Source organism: Strigops habroptila, chromosome 1, assembly GCF_004027225.2.
Source record: "Strigops habroptila isolate Jane chromosome 1, bStrHab1.2.pri, whole genome shotgun sequence".
NCBI classification, from domain to species: Eukaryota; Metazoa; Chordata; class Aves; order Psittaciformes; family Psittacidae; genus Strigops; species Strigops habroptila.
The window spans coordinates 121,656,530-121,672,319 of record NC_044277.2 but is presented as its reverse complement, the minus strand read 5'-3'; the positions used below and the strand labels follow the sequence as shown (position 1 = coordinate 121,672,319).

The 15,790-nt window shown below is 42.8% G+C and overlaps 3 protein-coding genes across 22 annotated transcripts in view; 2 read left to right on the top strand and 1 right to left on the bottom strand.

The window, feature by feature from the left end:
• Window positions 1-54: 54 nt before the first annotated feature.
• EFCAB1 (EF-hand calcium binding domain 1) lies at window positions 55-9,178 on the top strand. Of its 2 annotated transcripts, none has more exons than XR_003993770.1 (7): window positions 55-309; window positions 611-766; window positions 2,285-2,389; window positions 3,827-3,978; window positions 6,136-6,240; window positions 7,727-7,828; window positions 8,925-9,178. XR_003993770.1 is itself a non-coding variant. In XM_030501518.1 (7 exons), exons 1-6 carry the CDS (start codon window positions 126-128, stop codon window positions 7,769-7,771), a joined length of 747 nt encoding a protein of 248 aa, XP_030357378.1. In that variant the 5' UTR covers window positions 55-125; the 3' UTR covers window positions 7,772-7,797; window positions 8,925-9,178. The 2 variants fall into 2 exon arrangements, 1 of the variants encoding a protein (XP_030357378.1); XM_030501518.1 differs by having other exon boundaries at window positions 7,727-7,797.
• On the bottom strand, window positions 8,053-12,067 carry RBM48 (RNA binding motif protein 48). Its single transcript, XM_030500792.1, has 5 exons — window positions 11,911-12,067; window positions 11,054-11,244; window positions 10,782-10,927; window positions 9,271-9,803; window positions 8,053-8,258 (listed from the first exon to the last, which is right to left on the bottom strand). Exons 1-5 carry the CDS (start codon window positions 12,019-12,021, stop codon window positions 8,172-8,174), a joined length of 1,068 nt encoding a protein of 355 aa, XP_030356652.1. The 5' UTR covers window positions 12,022-12,067; the 3' UTR covers window positions 8,053-8,171.
• A 42-nt stretch (window positions 12,068-12,109) lies between these two features.
• The window catches only part of PEX1 (peroxisomal biogenesis factor 1), a 35,474-nt gene continuing 31,793 nt past the window's right edge, over window positions 12,110-15,790 (top strand). For 10 of the 19 annotated variants that reach the window (XR_003993478.1, XR_003993549.1, XR_003993540.1 and 7 more), the window contains exons 1-2: window positions 12,225-12,476; window positions 14,358-14,501. Coding sequence is in view for 7 of the 19 variants with exons in the window: in XM_030500657.1 (XP_030356517.1) it covers window positions 12,348-12,476; window positions 14,358-14,501 (273 nt within the window). In the remaining 12 variants the exon portion in view is untranslated. Of the gene's footprint in view, window positions 12,477-12,815; window positions 12,927-14,357; window positions 14,502-15,790 lie in introns of those variants that run through there. The other 9 variants (XM_030500268.1, XM_030499928.1, XM_030500657.1 and 6 more) reach the window with 8 other exon arrangements.

Below are 15,790 nucleotides of genomic sequence, written 5' to 3'. Positions count from 1 at the left end.
ATGTGGCCTGCTTTGAGCTCTTCTTTCCGAAAGCATTTTTACGAGTTTGAAATTAAGTTATTTTCTTTCCTGCAGCTGCTATTTTTAACCGCACGGTGCCGGTTTCTCTTTGCGTCCCTGTGTGCATGTTTACCTGTGACCCGCCAGTGGCGCCCAGTGACGCCACAAGGCCGCTGTTGCCAGGCCCGGGCCCGCCCGCCCGCGTTACCATGACGGCCGCAGCGGCGGCGGTGAGCGGCCGGCCCCTCACCATGAGCAGAAAGAGGCTGCAGCAGCTCGTGGACGCGCTGGGACACTCCACCAAGCACTGTGAGTGCCCTCCCTGCGGGAGGCGTGCTGCCGCCGCTGCCCGAGGGGCGTTCGCGGCTGCCGGCCGTCTCCCGTTGTCCCTGGGTTCGTTCTGTGGCCTTGCTGAGCACCCACCGCCGGGGGGGGGGGGGAATTCCTGACGCCCCCTTAGGAACAGGGGGTACGGGGTGGAGCGGGGTGGGGGGCATCGGTTTGACGGTGAACACCAGAGGTGTGCAGGCCCTGCGGCTCTGCTGTGCCGGCTGCGCATTTGTACCAGCTTAAGCTATAAAATATGTTGGCTTGTGTTTTGGCTGGGCAGTTAATAAAGGTGAAGTGGAATGTCTGATCAAGCTCTTCGACAAGCTGGTGGCCGAGTCCAGCAGCCGCTTTGCTGCAGCCGGCTTTGACCGTAACATGTTCAGAGACATTCTGCACAGCGCGTTTGGCATGACGGATGAGATGATCATGGACAGAGGTGAGGCTGGTGGGTCTAAAAAGGATGGAAGAGTTTAATTTTACGTTGTTGACCTGATGAGCATGCCTAGATGAGATAAAGCCATCTTGTCCCTGCAAGGACAGCAAAAGAAGAGCTGTGTTCAGGAGCTGCTGAGCAAAGGATATCTTCTTTTTCCTTTTGCGGAATAGTTTTCGCCGTTTTCCCTATTTTTTTCCCTATAGCTCACGCTCTATACGAGGGAGGCCAGCCAGAGAGGCAGTTGTAGTGCGTTATCCTGTGGCTGTTTCTATCTCAGTCGCTGTAGTGTCGTGGCAGAAGAGGGCAGCATGGCGTCACTTGCCTCTGCGGTGCTTCTACCGCGAACTGCAGTCGCTGCTGCCGGTGGACAGCTCTGTCTCCGGCTTGGAGGTCTTAGAAAGGCATGCCTATAGAATGGATGACTTCTGGGATAGAGGCGCTGTGAACAGCACTGTGGGGCTGGACAGACAATAGAGGGAGATGAGAGTAATGAGCCAAGTAACCCCTTGAAAATAGAGCGATTTCACAGACTGATAACATGAGGGCCGCATCAGTTGCTGTGAAAGTTGCATGAATGATCTCTGATGTGCAGGTGTCTAGAGGAGGATGTGGAGAGGCATTAGTCTGCTGTTCTTTTCAGTTTCAGGCTGCCAAGAGTCACCCCTTGGTTTAGCTTTCTCCTGTTGTCTAGCAGGAGGGATATTTAAATGCCATAAAATAAAAACTTGTTGCCATTTTATGCAGCAGGTGTGCCTTGAAAGATACACGGACACATTCTTTAAAATGATTTTAATGCTAACATACAAAGGGGTTGATTTCAGTTTGCAAAAGCAAACCTACTGTTTTCCAATTCCAGAATGCTTGGCTCTTGGTGTAGGGTGTTCCTGTAGCCAACTTACTAATTAACATTCTAAAATATGAATTATTATAGATATTAGTTGATACTTTGAATTATATCTGGGATTTGAAGTGCTATATTACTGGCTGTATGAATAGTAAAGCTGCAAGATTGAAAGGTTCTTATTTCAGGGAAGGGAGAAGGAAAAAAAGATTTTTTGGTACATGAAAGACAGAAGAAGGTTATTTTACTTTGTATATTTAAAATGTTTATGTATTGTTCCTAGGATTACTTCCTATAAGATTTTCTGAGACAAAACCTAGTAATTAAAATCTTCTCCTGTATTGCAGATATGCCTCAGTGTAAGGGATATTGTGGTTTATTTAGTTTACATCTGCATAGAAGCATGCTTCCTGTAGTAGTCTAAGTCAGAAAAGCAACAGATCAAACAAAATGTCATATCCCAGTAGGATTCTGGAGTGGAAGATCAGTAAACTGAGGGGTGAAACTTCCTTCTTTGTTACATCTTAGAAAGATTCCAGAAGGGTTATCATACCTTGGTCAAAGCAGAGAAACATCTTCAGAAAAAATATGGGGTTATATTTTCATTGAATTGAAGAAAATATTCCTTTGTGTTTCCCTATTATATAAATTTAAAACATATCTAATACACTTCCCAGTGTTCCGCACTTTTGATAGAGATAACAACAGCTGCATCAGCGTGGTGGAATGGGTGGAAGGCTTATCCGTATTTCTTCGGGGGACAATGGAAGAAAAGATCAAATGTAAGATTTATCTGTATATTGGTATTTAGTAGTAATCATTGAATTTGTGATTACTACATGTTGCTTCTATTACAATTTAGTAGTTACTCTTATGAAGTGTTTGGTAATTGAAGAGTTTTCTTCTGTATGGTTTAATGCAATGAAACCAAGTTCTGAAATGGCTTTTCCGAGACAGAGGTTTTTCTGTGTAAACTGCCATTATCATAGCCGCCACCTTATTTCATTGCTTACAAAAACTAGCATTTGAACTTGTTCTACCATACACAGTTTTGACAGATTATATGTTTTTGTATTCACACACAAAATTAGAAGGAAGCAGAGGGAGCTAAAGGGTAATTTTGGCTACATAGCACAGTCTCAAGCCAACCAAGACCTGTGCCAACATTCATTTACTGGCACAATGGGGACACAGCAGCAATTGCATTAATCCCAGCAGTTCTTCAGCTTGGGAAAATAGATGGAAAAACAGAATCTGTTTGTAAGATGGTCATGAGAACCTTCACAGTAATGATGGAGAAAGATGGGGGAGATAAAATAGCAGGAAGTCTAGAATTTTAAGAAGCAGGAAAAAAAAATAGGGCATGTGGGGAAAAAAAGTAATAGAAAAAGGAGAATGTCAGCATATTGTTTCCATAGTTCCCATATTGTAGCATCAGCCATCCCTAATGTGCTAGATAAATCCATCTGGAAAGTGGTCTGGGATGTCACAGCACTAGGATGTGCGCTCAGGATAAAATTCAGCATGCCAATACAACCACAAGCAGTAAAATACGCAGCCCTGCTGTAAGCACTATAGCATATACTCATGTAGTGTTACACAGTGTTGTCTGTCATAAGTGTGTGCCAGTAGAGTTTTTCACTGCAGACATTGTCTTTGTCAGGAAAAAAACCACAACCTTCTTGTGTTCCAGAACTGAAGAGGTTGGTTTGTTTGTTTAAATGAGTTTTGTGAGGGATAGTAAAGTGTATTATGGTTTTAGATTTCTGATTCCAGGAAAGTAGAAACAATTAGGCAGGTAAGTGATAGATGTCTTTTCTGTGCCAGTACAGCTGATTCTTCCTTTTCCTTTACTTTCCTAACCCAGTTTCTAAAATAACAAAGATGTGTTTTGTAGGTGCAAATTCCTTCTGATACAGACAGCTGGTCCCTGTCAGGGACCAGAACCTTGTTTGTATTCTAAATAAACAACTTCAGAGAAGTTAAGATCTGTAAGTTAGTCTGGTTTCTGTGAACTGAAGATTATTTATTTGAGCAAAATCGATTTTCACTATGAAGGGCAAAAAGGCAATGTATATAAGTATTATGTAGGATAAATGTGGCTCAATAAATACTCCGTACAACATACAAGTCACATTTTCTGTCTATAGGTAACAGACAGCTTTAAAGGTGTGTGATACAGTATGTATGAATTTAAAATTGGTTTATCTTTCAAAAAGACTGTTTTGAGGTTTATGACCTGAATGGTGATGGATACATTTCAAGAGAGGAAATGTTTCAAATGCTGAAAAACTGCCTTCTCAAACAACCGTCAGAAGAAGATCCCGATGAGGGAATTAAGGACTTGGTAGACATAGCAATGAAGAAAATGGCAAGTACTCACTCATTATGATACTTGAGTGTCTTTCAAACGTTCATTAACTGAAACTTAGAGCATTCCTATCAGGTAACAAAATACTGGGTCTGATTTACAGTGGGATTCTGAACCACAGAGTTAGTTACATACTTGAGAGAAACAAGTCTCCTAAGGAAAGCCAGAAATGTAATCCAGATCTAATGAGTCCCAGTCCAGTATCCTCACATGGAACTCTTAATTTACGATGTGAATGTATTATAAACTTTGTGTATAAGCTAGCATGTGTATGTGTGCATATGCATATGTATATGCCCAGTCAAAATGAGCCCAGTCAAAAGTGAGAAATGCGAACACATAAGGTGCATTTATTCCAGTGATAGGCATCTGCAGTAGCTTTATTATTAAGTAAATGTGTATTATCAATTGCTCCTGAGATGCCTTTATCCAATTTATATCTTCTATTAGAATAGTAATCTCAAGGTTATTAAAGTAAAACATGTCTTACCATGATTAAGATATCCAGATCAGCCAGGAACTGTTTCAACATTTTAATCAAATCAAGAAGTATAACCTCCCTGCCTATGGTTGTGTTTAAAAGATCTCACTTAAAAGCAGGTCTTGACTCACAACTCCTTTTATTTAACCGTGTCTTTTCTATTTTTCAGACCCACTCCTTTTGCACACCCTCAGTGAAAGGTCCATCTTATCCATAGTTCTTGGACCATACTGAACCTAGACTCATGCAGAAAGCAAGCTATGACTTGGCAATTTGTTAATTTTTGGAGCACCTACATGCACAGCTTTCCTGCAGGCTGTTTCCAAAATGAACACCCTCATGTCTTGGGCAGTTGATAAGTGAGCTGTGCTAGTCCAAGCACTATGGTATAGACATAATGAATCTTCATATGTGTAGGAACACATTTTAAACCAGTCATGCACATAATCCCGCTTCAGTTTTTCCACAAGAACATAATAAAGCTCTGACATGTGTTTGAAGAATGTCCAGATCTGATTTGCTGCTGGGCAGTTGTCCAAGTAGGATATTGGTGCCCATCTTAACTAAACAGCTATTAGGTATCCAAAAATGCATTTGTGGAGTCCATCACTCAAAGAAATAAAAGTTGCTCTCGGTAGTTGCCTGTAGGTACCATGGCACGGTGACTAGGCGTATGTCCAGTCCCATGGTACCGTTTTCATTGCAAAGGACATGCTCATGCCTGCTCTCTCTTGTGTGAGGGCTGTAAAGGTAGAGGGTACCCAGCCACTTCTGTTCCTCTTAAGCATCCAGTGGCAGGTTTTCCTGTTCAGGGATCTCTGCCTACATAGCTCCTTGCCTCTGCTTTTCTGGCCGTTAGAACCTGTGCTCCCTGCACATTCACAAGCTATGATGGTTCCATGGCTTGGTCTTCAAAAATTTTGATTTGGCCCTTTGCCTTGAACATTAATCATATCCACCCATCAATCTTCACTTAACGCCTTTATTTTAAATGGCTTAAAGAAGGTACTTATGCTCACTGTAGCGTTTGTTGGTGTTTTAAGCTGCCGTGTCAGTAGAAACAGGAGGTTTTCAAATTGCAGAACTGCTAAAAACACAAGGATGCTTTTTACACCTCGAGGAATATTCTGCTATGCTGAGATTCTGCAGTACAAAAGAAGGGGGCTGGCATCAGTGTACTCCACCATATGCTTCTGGGTGCTGTATGTGTAAAAGACAGGGCAGGAGTGTACTACAGAAACCACTAGGGTAAAGTATTTCCAGCCTCATGAAGAGGATGTAGGATGTACTCATTATGTAAATAGATACACAGAATATATCCTAACATTTTCTCCTACTTTTAAGTCGCCTAATTGTAATTTATCTCAGTGCCAACTGTGCTTGAGATTTGTCCATGCAATTGTCAGCTCAGCCTCTTCCCATGATAAAGTTAGGCCTTCTCTGGAATTCTGTTAGCAAAGCCGTATGAGATGATAGTTGAGCTTGCTCCCACTTCTATGCCTGAGGTAAAGGCAAATGATACAGATCTTGTGTGAGCAGAGACTGATGGCCCAAAGAAAATAATTTTTGCATACTATCAAACTAAAAATAGAATCCGTGTCAGTAAAACACCTGTTAAACAAAAATAGTTACTACAAGTAATTGTCCTTTACTGAAAAGTTCCCTTCCTTTTTTAGGACTATGATCATGATGGCAAGCTTTCTTTTAAGGACTTTGAAAAAGCAGTCAGAGATGAAACTCTTCTCTTAGAAGCCTTTGGACCATGTTTGCCAGACATAAAGGTACATCAACAAAAACAAAAGTGCAATACTCTGTACTTTTGGTAAGGAGGTGAACATATTATGGTATTAACTGTCATTACCTGGGGGCTGCCGAAAGTGATAAATGTTTCGGTTGTGAGATATGGAGTGAGATATGTCAAGTTTGATCTGCCTTTCACAGCATTGATGTTTCCTTACACCAATACTGGTACAAAAGGGCGTAAGAACACGCTGTTACTCAATGTTTGTCTCTCCCAGGGCAGAAATACAAAGAGTGATCCTCAGTGAACAACCTCTCAGACTAAGAAAATGAGGCCATTCTCTTGACCTTTTTATGCCAAAGATCTCCAGGAATATAACTACTTTTATTTTTCTTCCAAGACTGCCATCACCTCACATACAGCCTGTTGTGGGAGAGGCTGCAATACCTTAGGAGTGTTCATCTCCAAGTGTGGCATGGCTGGTTTTTAATTACATCTAACTGGGCTTTTTTTATTAACAATCCATCTAATTAAATTCAGGATTTTTTTGGGAGGGGGGAAGATGCTCACTTCCTCAGTGTTAAGTTCAACTGTGGAGAGCATTTCTGCTCTAGAACAAAGAACTTTTTTCCAAATCCGATAATCGTTATTCTGTTTGAACTTATGGCATTTTTAAATACTGAAAGTTGTGTCTTCATAGGGATGTAAAAGCACAGCTCTGAAACGCATGCAGTGCTTCCTAGAAACAGAGGAGCTGTGTAATGCTGGAGAGATGCAGCGAGTATTCATTGTCTGGAAACCTCTATGTCCTGCCAGCTCCCCTACCTGGCAGGAAGGAGTCTTGTAGCCACAATTGCAGGGGGCACTGCATCATGTCAGCTGCAAAGCAGCTGTTTCCAAAATGCCAGACTTCTCCTGGCAGACTTTCCAGAGTTTGGGAAAACCCAGGGAAGTACTCGGTTTTGTACACCAGTGAAAAGGTTTTTGAAAAGTTTCTGGACAGAATTCCATTCGCTAATCAGCATAGAAAAATGACGTGTTTTCTGTACCGTTAACCCAGCACTGGGTTCATCCCCCCAGCACCCATTCTGCTGCCCAGAGGTGGCATCTGAGCACTCCCACTCCAGGATTGTTACAACACAATGCTGGGGATATTTATCCCATCACCAAGGGATATTCCACTCCTTTACGTTAAGTCATCCCCCTCTCTGGCATTCCTGCTTGCAGCCAGTTTAACTCATTCCGCAGCTGGACCTTCTTGCCCTCCATGCCAGATCATTCGTTGGTCACACGTTACCACAGCTGAACAGTTACAATTTGATTTGCCCTTCAGCTGTAACTTTGAATGTTCTGACCAGTCTCTCAGTGATCACATCATTGATGCTACAGAATTTACCTTTCCTAAGCCAAAAAGCAAGAGGTATCCTAACTGCAGGACTTGCACTGTACACAGTTCAGCATCCCTTCTGACTGTATTTTAATCCTTGAGTTAGTTGAAAATGAATTTTGGTTTTGTTTTTTAACAGAGCCGTATGGCATTTGAGCAGAAAACCTTCCGGGAAAGCTCGTAAACTGTAACTCCCAGTGGAATACTGCTGTAAGAAGTTTTTTCATCACCATTCTGCATGGTACAGTAAAAACAGGAACAACTTGAAACTCTTACTAAGTTTCAGTATTCCTTTACTGTAAAAGCTAATGAATAAATAGAATTTACTCCTATTACTCTACCTAAACACAGCTCTTCAATGAGTTATGAAATGAGGTACACAGGGAAAGACTGTAGTACAATAATAGTACAGTATACCGATTTGTTCATTCCAAGAAAGAAATTGATACAATTTTTAACAGGGAACTGCTTGGAAATACAATATAAAATAATTTTATTATTGACATAAAAAAAGTAGTCTTTTAAACTAAATCCTTTGAGGAAAAAGAAAAAAAAGGACTGTTAGAAGATGCTGCCAGCAGTATCTATATTCGTCTTCTCTGCTTTACAAGTGGTTTGGCTGAGCTGCTCTCTGGCTTTTCCACAAATATCCTTGACACAGAATCTGCTACCTAAATTGGGAAGAAAAAAGAAGTCTTAGTAAACTGTAACCACTCTTTTATGCTAGTTTTAGAGTAAAGCCATGTCTCCAACATTTGAGTATTGGGAGGAATGTATTACTACAATCATACATGTATTGAATTTTCCTGCAGGAAAAGGGGAAAAAAATACCACCACAGGCAGCTTTAAATACAAGAGGTGAAACTCAGAAAATGGAAGTGCTCACAGTACCATTTTTATATACTAACCACACAGACTTCAGATAGTCAGTGTTAAGAGTGTTTTGTATCTTATCACCCCTTTCCCTACCAGTGGTGTTTTCAAAGTAAGGTTTAGTATACTTTAGAAACTCAGGTATGTGTTTTGACACATATTTATTTTAGAAGTGTATTTAGTAAAATTGGTAAATATCCCTTATATTAGAGATAAGCACTTTTAAATCAGTCTAGTTAGTCAGAGTCAAGAAAACTTTTTCATATCTTAATTTAAATGGAAAGCTATAGCAGGAGTGTTTGACCTGCTAATGGATTAATATCCTCCATAAAAGGTTATATAGCTTAAGACAAGCTTGTTGCTGTAGAATTTGTGGTTCTGTACATCTTTTAATGCCATAAGTAATGTTGGAGCAAAATTACATTGAACTCTGACTTCATTATTTTTCACTCCCTTTCAATCAGAAACCAGGTACAAGTACCACACTGGAGTCAGCAGGACTACCTGCAAAGTTATTCCGCCTCCCCACGTGGATAAAAAAAGGTGTAATTTACTAAAAATCATGTAGGACCATGCACTGACATTTGTACTTTCTGAAGTGTCGTGTCAGAGGTATGGAGTAGAATTGCCTGCAATATCCTGCATTGTGGAAGAGTTAAACAGTAAGAACGCTAGCTTTAAGTGGCAAATAAACTGATAATACTGAGTAAGTGCTGAATTCAGTTTTCTTACGGTCTCTGTTTTTATGGATAACAAGCACACGATACCTATGCTTGAAAATGAAACCATCAGAACTTTCAGAACCCATACCTCTTTCAACTTAGTTCGAATTAGTGTAGCTGAGGTATTCAGTGAATCGTCATCCAGATCCACTTTAGGTATTTCTGGTAGCTGTGGACCAATGATGACTTCAGCATTGTCCATACTTGTTCCAATGAGGGAAAACTTGGTACCTTCTTCTCTCTTCCTCTTACGTTCTTGCAGGTGAGTTGTCCGAGGCATAAACCGATCGATTCCATTATCAACCCGAACGGTCCTTTCCTGCATTAAGGAGTTTGGAGGAGCACGTTCTCCCGGCTGTACGCTTATTGGTAGGGATGTGTTTTGACCAAAGTGCCCAGAAGTTTCAGCAGAATTGTTATCATACTGGGGAAATGTCGACAGGTTCTGACCGTGATTCCCACAGGGATACCCCGTGCTGTGGGATACCCCAGGAGAACTTGCAGAGCAGGACGGATTCCAGTTACTGGCTGCATGTGATCCTGAGGTACTCCATGGACAGTCATGCTGGGAGTTCTTTGGGATTGTCTTCTTAGGCCCCTCTTTCTTTAACATAAAGCAATCTTTGAAACAACAACCGAACAAAGCAGCTTACTATTTGATGTCATTATTAGTGCTAACACATAAAACCCATTTAAAACAATTACGGGAACAAGACCAGTGATATTCCATTCTCAGCCACCTTTCTGTGATGCTTTTTTTCCTAAGTGGCACCTTTCAAGCTGGAGTTTCCCAGCCAAGTCCCTCTGCTGGTTTGCGAGGAATGCCTGAGCAGAAATACTTCTGCAGTTCTGAGAACACAAGGAATGTATTCCTAATATTGCAAATCAGTGATTTTTACCTCCAGTTATGAGTTCAAGGATAGGCTGTCTTGCAACATGGAAAAAAAAAAAAAAAAGGGTGTTTTGGTGTTAAAAATCAGTGATTTTACTCCCTTTCAATGTCCTCATGCAATGAATAGTAGCAAAATCCATAAGCACAAGAACAGAGAAGCCTGTGTGCAGCAATCTGCTAATCTCTCAGCTGGCCCAGGCTTCAGTACTGCCTGGGAGCTGTGCAGTGCAGCAGCCCTGGCAAACCCGGCCCATTCCTGGCATTCCTCCAGTGCCAAGACGCAGGCTGGAGAAATTTTTTGTTGAAGGTTCTGGTATAGTCCCCTTCCTCACAAAACTCTCCCTTTGGGCATGCCTGAATAAGCTGGAACAAAAGTGAAAAAGATGATCCCAAATTACCTGCCAGCGCTTGAAAATTCTCACAATATTTTGAAAAGGGAAAGAGAAGGAAATACTTCAGTTATTAAAGCTCAAGCATTTCCTTCAGTCTGAACCAAAAATGAAAGTTGCTTTGAAAAAGATCCAGCCCTCTCTATATTGAAAGATGTCTCCATTCTGCTGCAAACACACTGAAAATGCATCTGTAAAAGAGTGTTAACTAGTTAGCTAGTTAAAAAGTGCTTTCTTTAATGGGCACTTCAACCAAAACCCCACTCACCCACCCCTGAAATGAGATGTTAATATTCCACAGAAAATTTCATTACAAACCTCTTTGATTTGTTGCTTTTGCGATGTACTTTCTTCTATCCTGCAACTTCTCCCTAATTTCTTGAACGGTTTCAAACTCTGGAGCGTAGCACACATGCAGCAAACTACCAAAGAAACTTCGTTCATCCATTTTTTTCTTGGCCACCCTGGAAGGAATTAAATTGTATTGGCAAAACTGAGGGTTTTACTTCAACTCTCTAGAGTTTTAATGGATTGTAAATAAAGTATAAAAGATTAAAACAGCAAGAGGCAAATATTGCTCTGTCCAGTACCTTGCACATTGCAGTTTTTGGAATTTTATAAGATACACTTCAGTAAATTGCTCTGCTGGATATTCATCTAGAGCATGATACTCTTCAATGGCACCATATAATGCAAATTGTTCGACTAATTCCTTCATAACCCCTAATGCAGGAACTCCTTGTATTAGTAAATAACGAGATTCCAAATTGATAGTATAAACCTGGATAGGGAAAACAAACAAAAAGAAATATTCAAAAATGTTCACATTCTCATTTTACTGTGGAAGTAAGGAATTTTCTCTATGTTTTCTGCTGTTCCTCAAATCCTCTCAGGATGCTGAAAACCCCTCTGTACTCTGCGTTGACTCTGGATTCCTGAAGGAGCTCTCTCTCCCAGGCCAGCCCCAGGCGGTGCGCTGTACGCGAACTGCGCACACAAAAACCAAGCCCAGCGTTCTCGCTTGTCACCAGCAGCTCCTGCCGTGCGGCAGGCGGGGCCCGCCAGCGCGGCCTTCCCTTCGCCTCCCCTGGAGCCGCCGGGCACCAGAGCAGCCGAGGCGAGCGGCCCCGTGCACCCACTGCCCGCCGGCCACCCCGGCCCCGTGCGCCGCCCCGCACCTCCGGGTCTGTGTTTCGCACGGAGCCAGCCTACTCCTGCCACACGCGTTTCTACATCATTAATTCACAAAACGCAACGCGCAGTCAGCAGCTTTACCAGACCCAACTCCCAACGCTTCCTTCGGGCGCCTACCAGCTGCCTGAGCCCTCGCTCCCACGCGCCCAGCAGCAAGGGGAAGGCAAGAGCTAAACCCCCCCGGCCGGGGACAAGCACTGAGGAGAGAGGCGGGGGCGCAGCGCGGCCCCCCCGCCCCTCCCCCCGGCCCCACCTTCACGGCGCGCGGCCGCCGCCCCTCGCGGTACTTGGCGCGCGACTCGCAGACCCCCAGCTGCGCGTGGTGCTTGCAGGCATCGCCGAGCCCGCCGCTGCCGGCCGCCATCTTCCCATCGCCCACCGCGCCCCGCGCAGGCAGCTCCAGCCGCTCGCCGAGAGACCGGCCACCACACCAGCACTCTCATTGGCTCCCACTGAGGCGGAAATGCGCGGTGTCCATCAGTCAGACAGGAGGAGCCGAAGCCCTCGATAGAGAAGCCAATCAGAGGCAGGGGACGGGTATATGCCGCGCCCGCATTGGCCGGCAGTGGGTCATACCACTGTCCTAGGGGCTGCAGGGGGAATTTCGGGAAGGCCTGGCTCGCCTGCCTCCGGGGAGGCAGCTCCCTGCTCGGGCAGAGCGGGGGCGCCGGGCTGCGGCGCCCGGCCGGCATGTGGGGCAGCGGCAATCCCGGCGGAGGGGGAGCTGGAGCCGCCGCGGTGACGGTCGTCTTGAGCAGGACCCGGGACTGCTTCCTGCACTTGCCTCCCGTGCTAGCCTCTTACCTCCGCCTACAGCAGGTACCGGGTCGGCTCCGCTCGGGAAGGATTATGGGAGGGCGCCGTCCCGCCGTGCTCCCCGCTGCTATGGTGACGGGAAGCGCCCCTCGGCCCTCCCCGCCACCAGCCGCGGTGTCGCAATGCTGACAGAGCGCGCGAGCCTCCCCCTGCCTTTGGGGGACCCCCTGCACTGAGACGCGGCTGCCCCGTGGCCATAGCAACGGGGAGCCCCGCCCCCTGCCCCTGCGGCGCCGCTGTGGTGGGGCCCGGGCGACCCCTTAGCGGCGGCCCCTCAGGCGGGGACCCCCTCAGGAGCTGCCCGGGACTGCCGTCCGTTCTCCCTAATAAAGTACAGAAAAGACTGGAATTAGCCCCCAGCCCAGTCTGGCACTGCGTGTCTCTCGCCACTGTCTTATACCAGTTTTCACAGTAACCAGCGTTAACTCAATTATGCGTAAAGTAATCTTTCAGGTAGGAGGTAAGGTGATAAATCCGAGCAGAATCGTTGTTCTTGGTGTGCGTAGATCTTTCACTATATGTGCTTGTACAGAAAGGGGGTCATGTCGTGCGAAGTCCCATTAAGTGCATGGATCCGGTGCAGGAAGCACACCTTGGGTTTTAAATAACGTGTCACACATGAAAACGAGAGCAAAGCCTCTGTGTGTGGTGAGCACCAGAGCTGAGGAGCTGCTGGCAGAACAGGCAGCACGAAGAATGGCAAGAGTGAGCAGGTGAAGAGGAGGAGACGGGAGCAGAGGTCGGGGCTGGAGATGGCAGCCGCAGCCCTGGCAAAGCTTCATCCTTGGGTAATCTGCTGGTTTCCCAAGGCCAAAAAGGGCAGTCCACAAAAGCCAAATCATACAGACTTGGGGGGGGGGGGAAGGCGGCTCTTTTTTGGGGGGCGTGGGTAGTAGAAGGAAGTTGATGGGGTTGCAAGAAATCCGGTATAAATGTTAGCTGTGTTGCTGCTGTAGTTTCTGGATGTTTTACAAATTTGCTGGCAAGGGAGAAAAAAGGAGTGCAATTGCTTTGAAGTGTTGTAGTGTCATTCTGTACATACTTGGTTATGGTGGGTTCTTGCTTTTACTTAACATGATCCACAACAAGAAAAGTTATGATCTCCTAAATCTTGATAGAAACTGTGTGTGAAAAGAATTCTATTGGATAAAAATGTTTAAAAGGGGATAAATAATGATGTCAATAGATTACACTGAGTAAATAATTTTTAAAAAATGAAATGGAATCAAAAGCTAAATCTGATTGCTGAAGGTATTAGACATCTGGGTGACAAAGTGGTTTACAAAACTCAGTGTTGTGTTATGATTAAGACACTCAGGGAGAAGCTTTACCAATGTGAATACAGGGAAGAGCTGTAAATTGAATAATTATGTTTGAAAAAAGGATCCTTCTATTATTTTTTTAAATTTTTTAGATATTCTCTGTTTACAGAATTCACCAGAAAGTCAAATAATATTTGAAATTATTAGGCTACTGTTGAGAACAGAACAGACAGCATCACTATGTTAACAAGTACATCTGTGGTATATCCACAGTGTACATTGTTGTGGTCACTTGATTTTCATAAAAATAGTCATTTTTGAAAAAAATACTTTAAACATCAGTTGAGTGATACAATGTAGGATATAGTCTCTTTATATGGAAGCTGACTGAGCATGTTAAGACTCTTCAGTTCAGAATCAGAATAGGTGAGCAGTTCTGAAACAGATAGATAAAATGTTGTAAATGCTACAAGTTATTGTTAGGGAATATTCATTAAAATAGGGCATGTAATAGCCAGAAAATGTTTTTAAATTCCTTTGATCCCTCTAACCAAATATATTTTGATTGACTAATAGTCATTTAGCTTGTTTGACATTAATTTTATCTCTTTGAAACTCATAGGGCCAAGCTGTGAAAGTGTCTTGTGGTCATCAGCCTGTATTTTTGAGCTGGATGGAAATCAGGCATCGAGGTCACCAGGGTGAAAATATTGCAGAGATTAACAGACTGTTAGCAGAGAAACTTGGCATTACAGATGGAGAACAGGTTTGAAACACAGTATTTTTTTCTTATTTAAAGAATATATTGCAAGACACCTGAAAAGGTAATAGTTTAGAAGTTAGCTATGACTTCTTTGGTTTATATATTTAGACAATTACTTCATTTATATCTGCTCATAACAAAAGTTAACCTTCATGAAATGTCTCAAATATGAAAGGATTTGCTCATTGCATCATTAACAATAGCCTAAATAGTGTTAGGATGGGCTTATAGGTAGGGCTTTGCAGAGCTGCAGATACTGGCAATATCTGCAGTGCCGTTAATTTTAAGAATATACACTTTGAAGCAATTAAACAATTTGGGGATTATCTTATGAGAATATTTTGCCTGGAGCTCGTGTCATTTTAAAGTAATTCTGCATATTTCTTCCTGTTTGACTTATTTGAGGTTTAAATTTTTATCTCTCTTTCACCCCTTCACCACATGTCTCTGTGTGTCCTCTCTCTATGAACGTGTATTTAAATTGGCCTCTTACTCTTGGACACTATTAAACTTTTTCTAAATGGTTCTTTCATTGGACGGGAGTTGAAGAGATGCCCAAGAGGCAGCAGAGCTTTCTGACACGGGACTATTAACATCACAACATCCATTATTTATTTTAATATATTAATAGGTAGAGATTTAAACAAACCAGAATAATAAAGTATTACTCTACACAGTGTTATTGTGTAGTAGGTTCATATACTCCTATTCTTTCATATTGAAAATTTTATTCAGCATAATAGAAAACATCAAAGAATGTGGCTCCAAAGCAGTGTATTATCTTACCTTGTGTGCTTTTTTAGCATATTATCTCTGGAAATGATACATCTATTTGCAGAACTTTACAATTTACTAGTTCAGTGGCAAGGCAACTACCCTTTATGGTTCTAGCAATTAATAATCTTCAACAGAAAAACAACTGACAAAAGAACCTAAGAAAACCTCACCCAGCTGCTGCCTGGAAATAATCATTTGTACAGTCAAGTGAATACGTGAATAATTGGGTGTTTTGCAATTGTTTTGGATTCAGGAATTGTGCGCTTGCTGTGTTTCATAATAATACACTCTTCTATTTACCGTGTTGGGCAAAAGATATTCCTCTGAACTTTTGCTTCAGACAGGACCTAGAGGAATTTAAAGTTGATTCTTACTCTATAAAAGCTAACCTGAAGTAAATCTCTCTGGTAGATCAGGTAACTAGTTTTATCTCAAGAATAAAATAATTAAGTTTATTTAAAAATATGTGACATGATATTGTTTGAAAATCGTTACTTTCTGTCAAATGGAACATT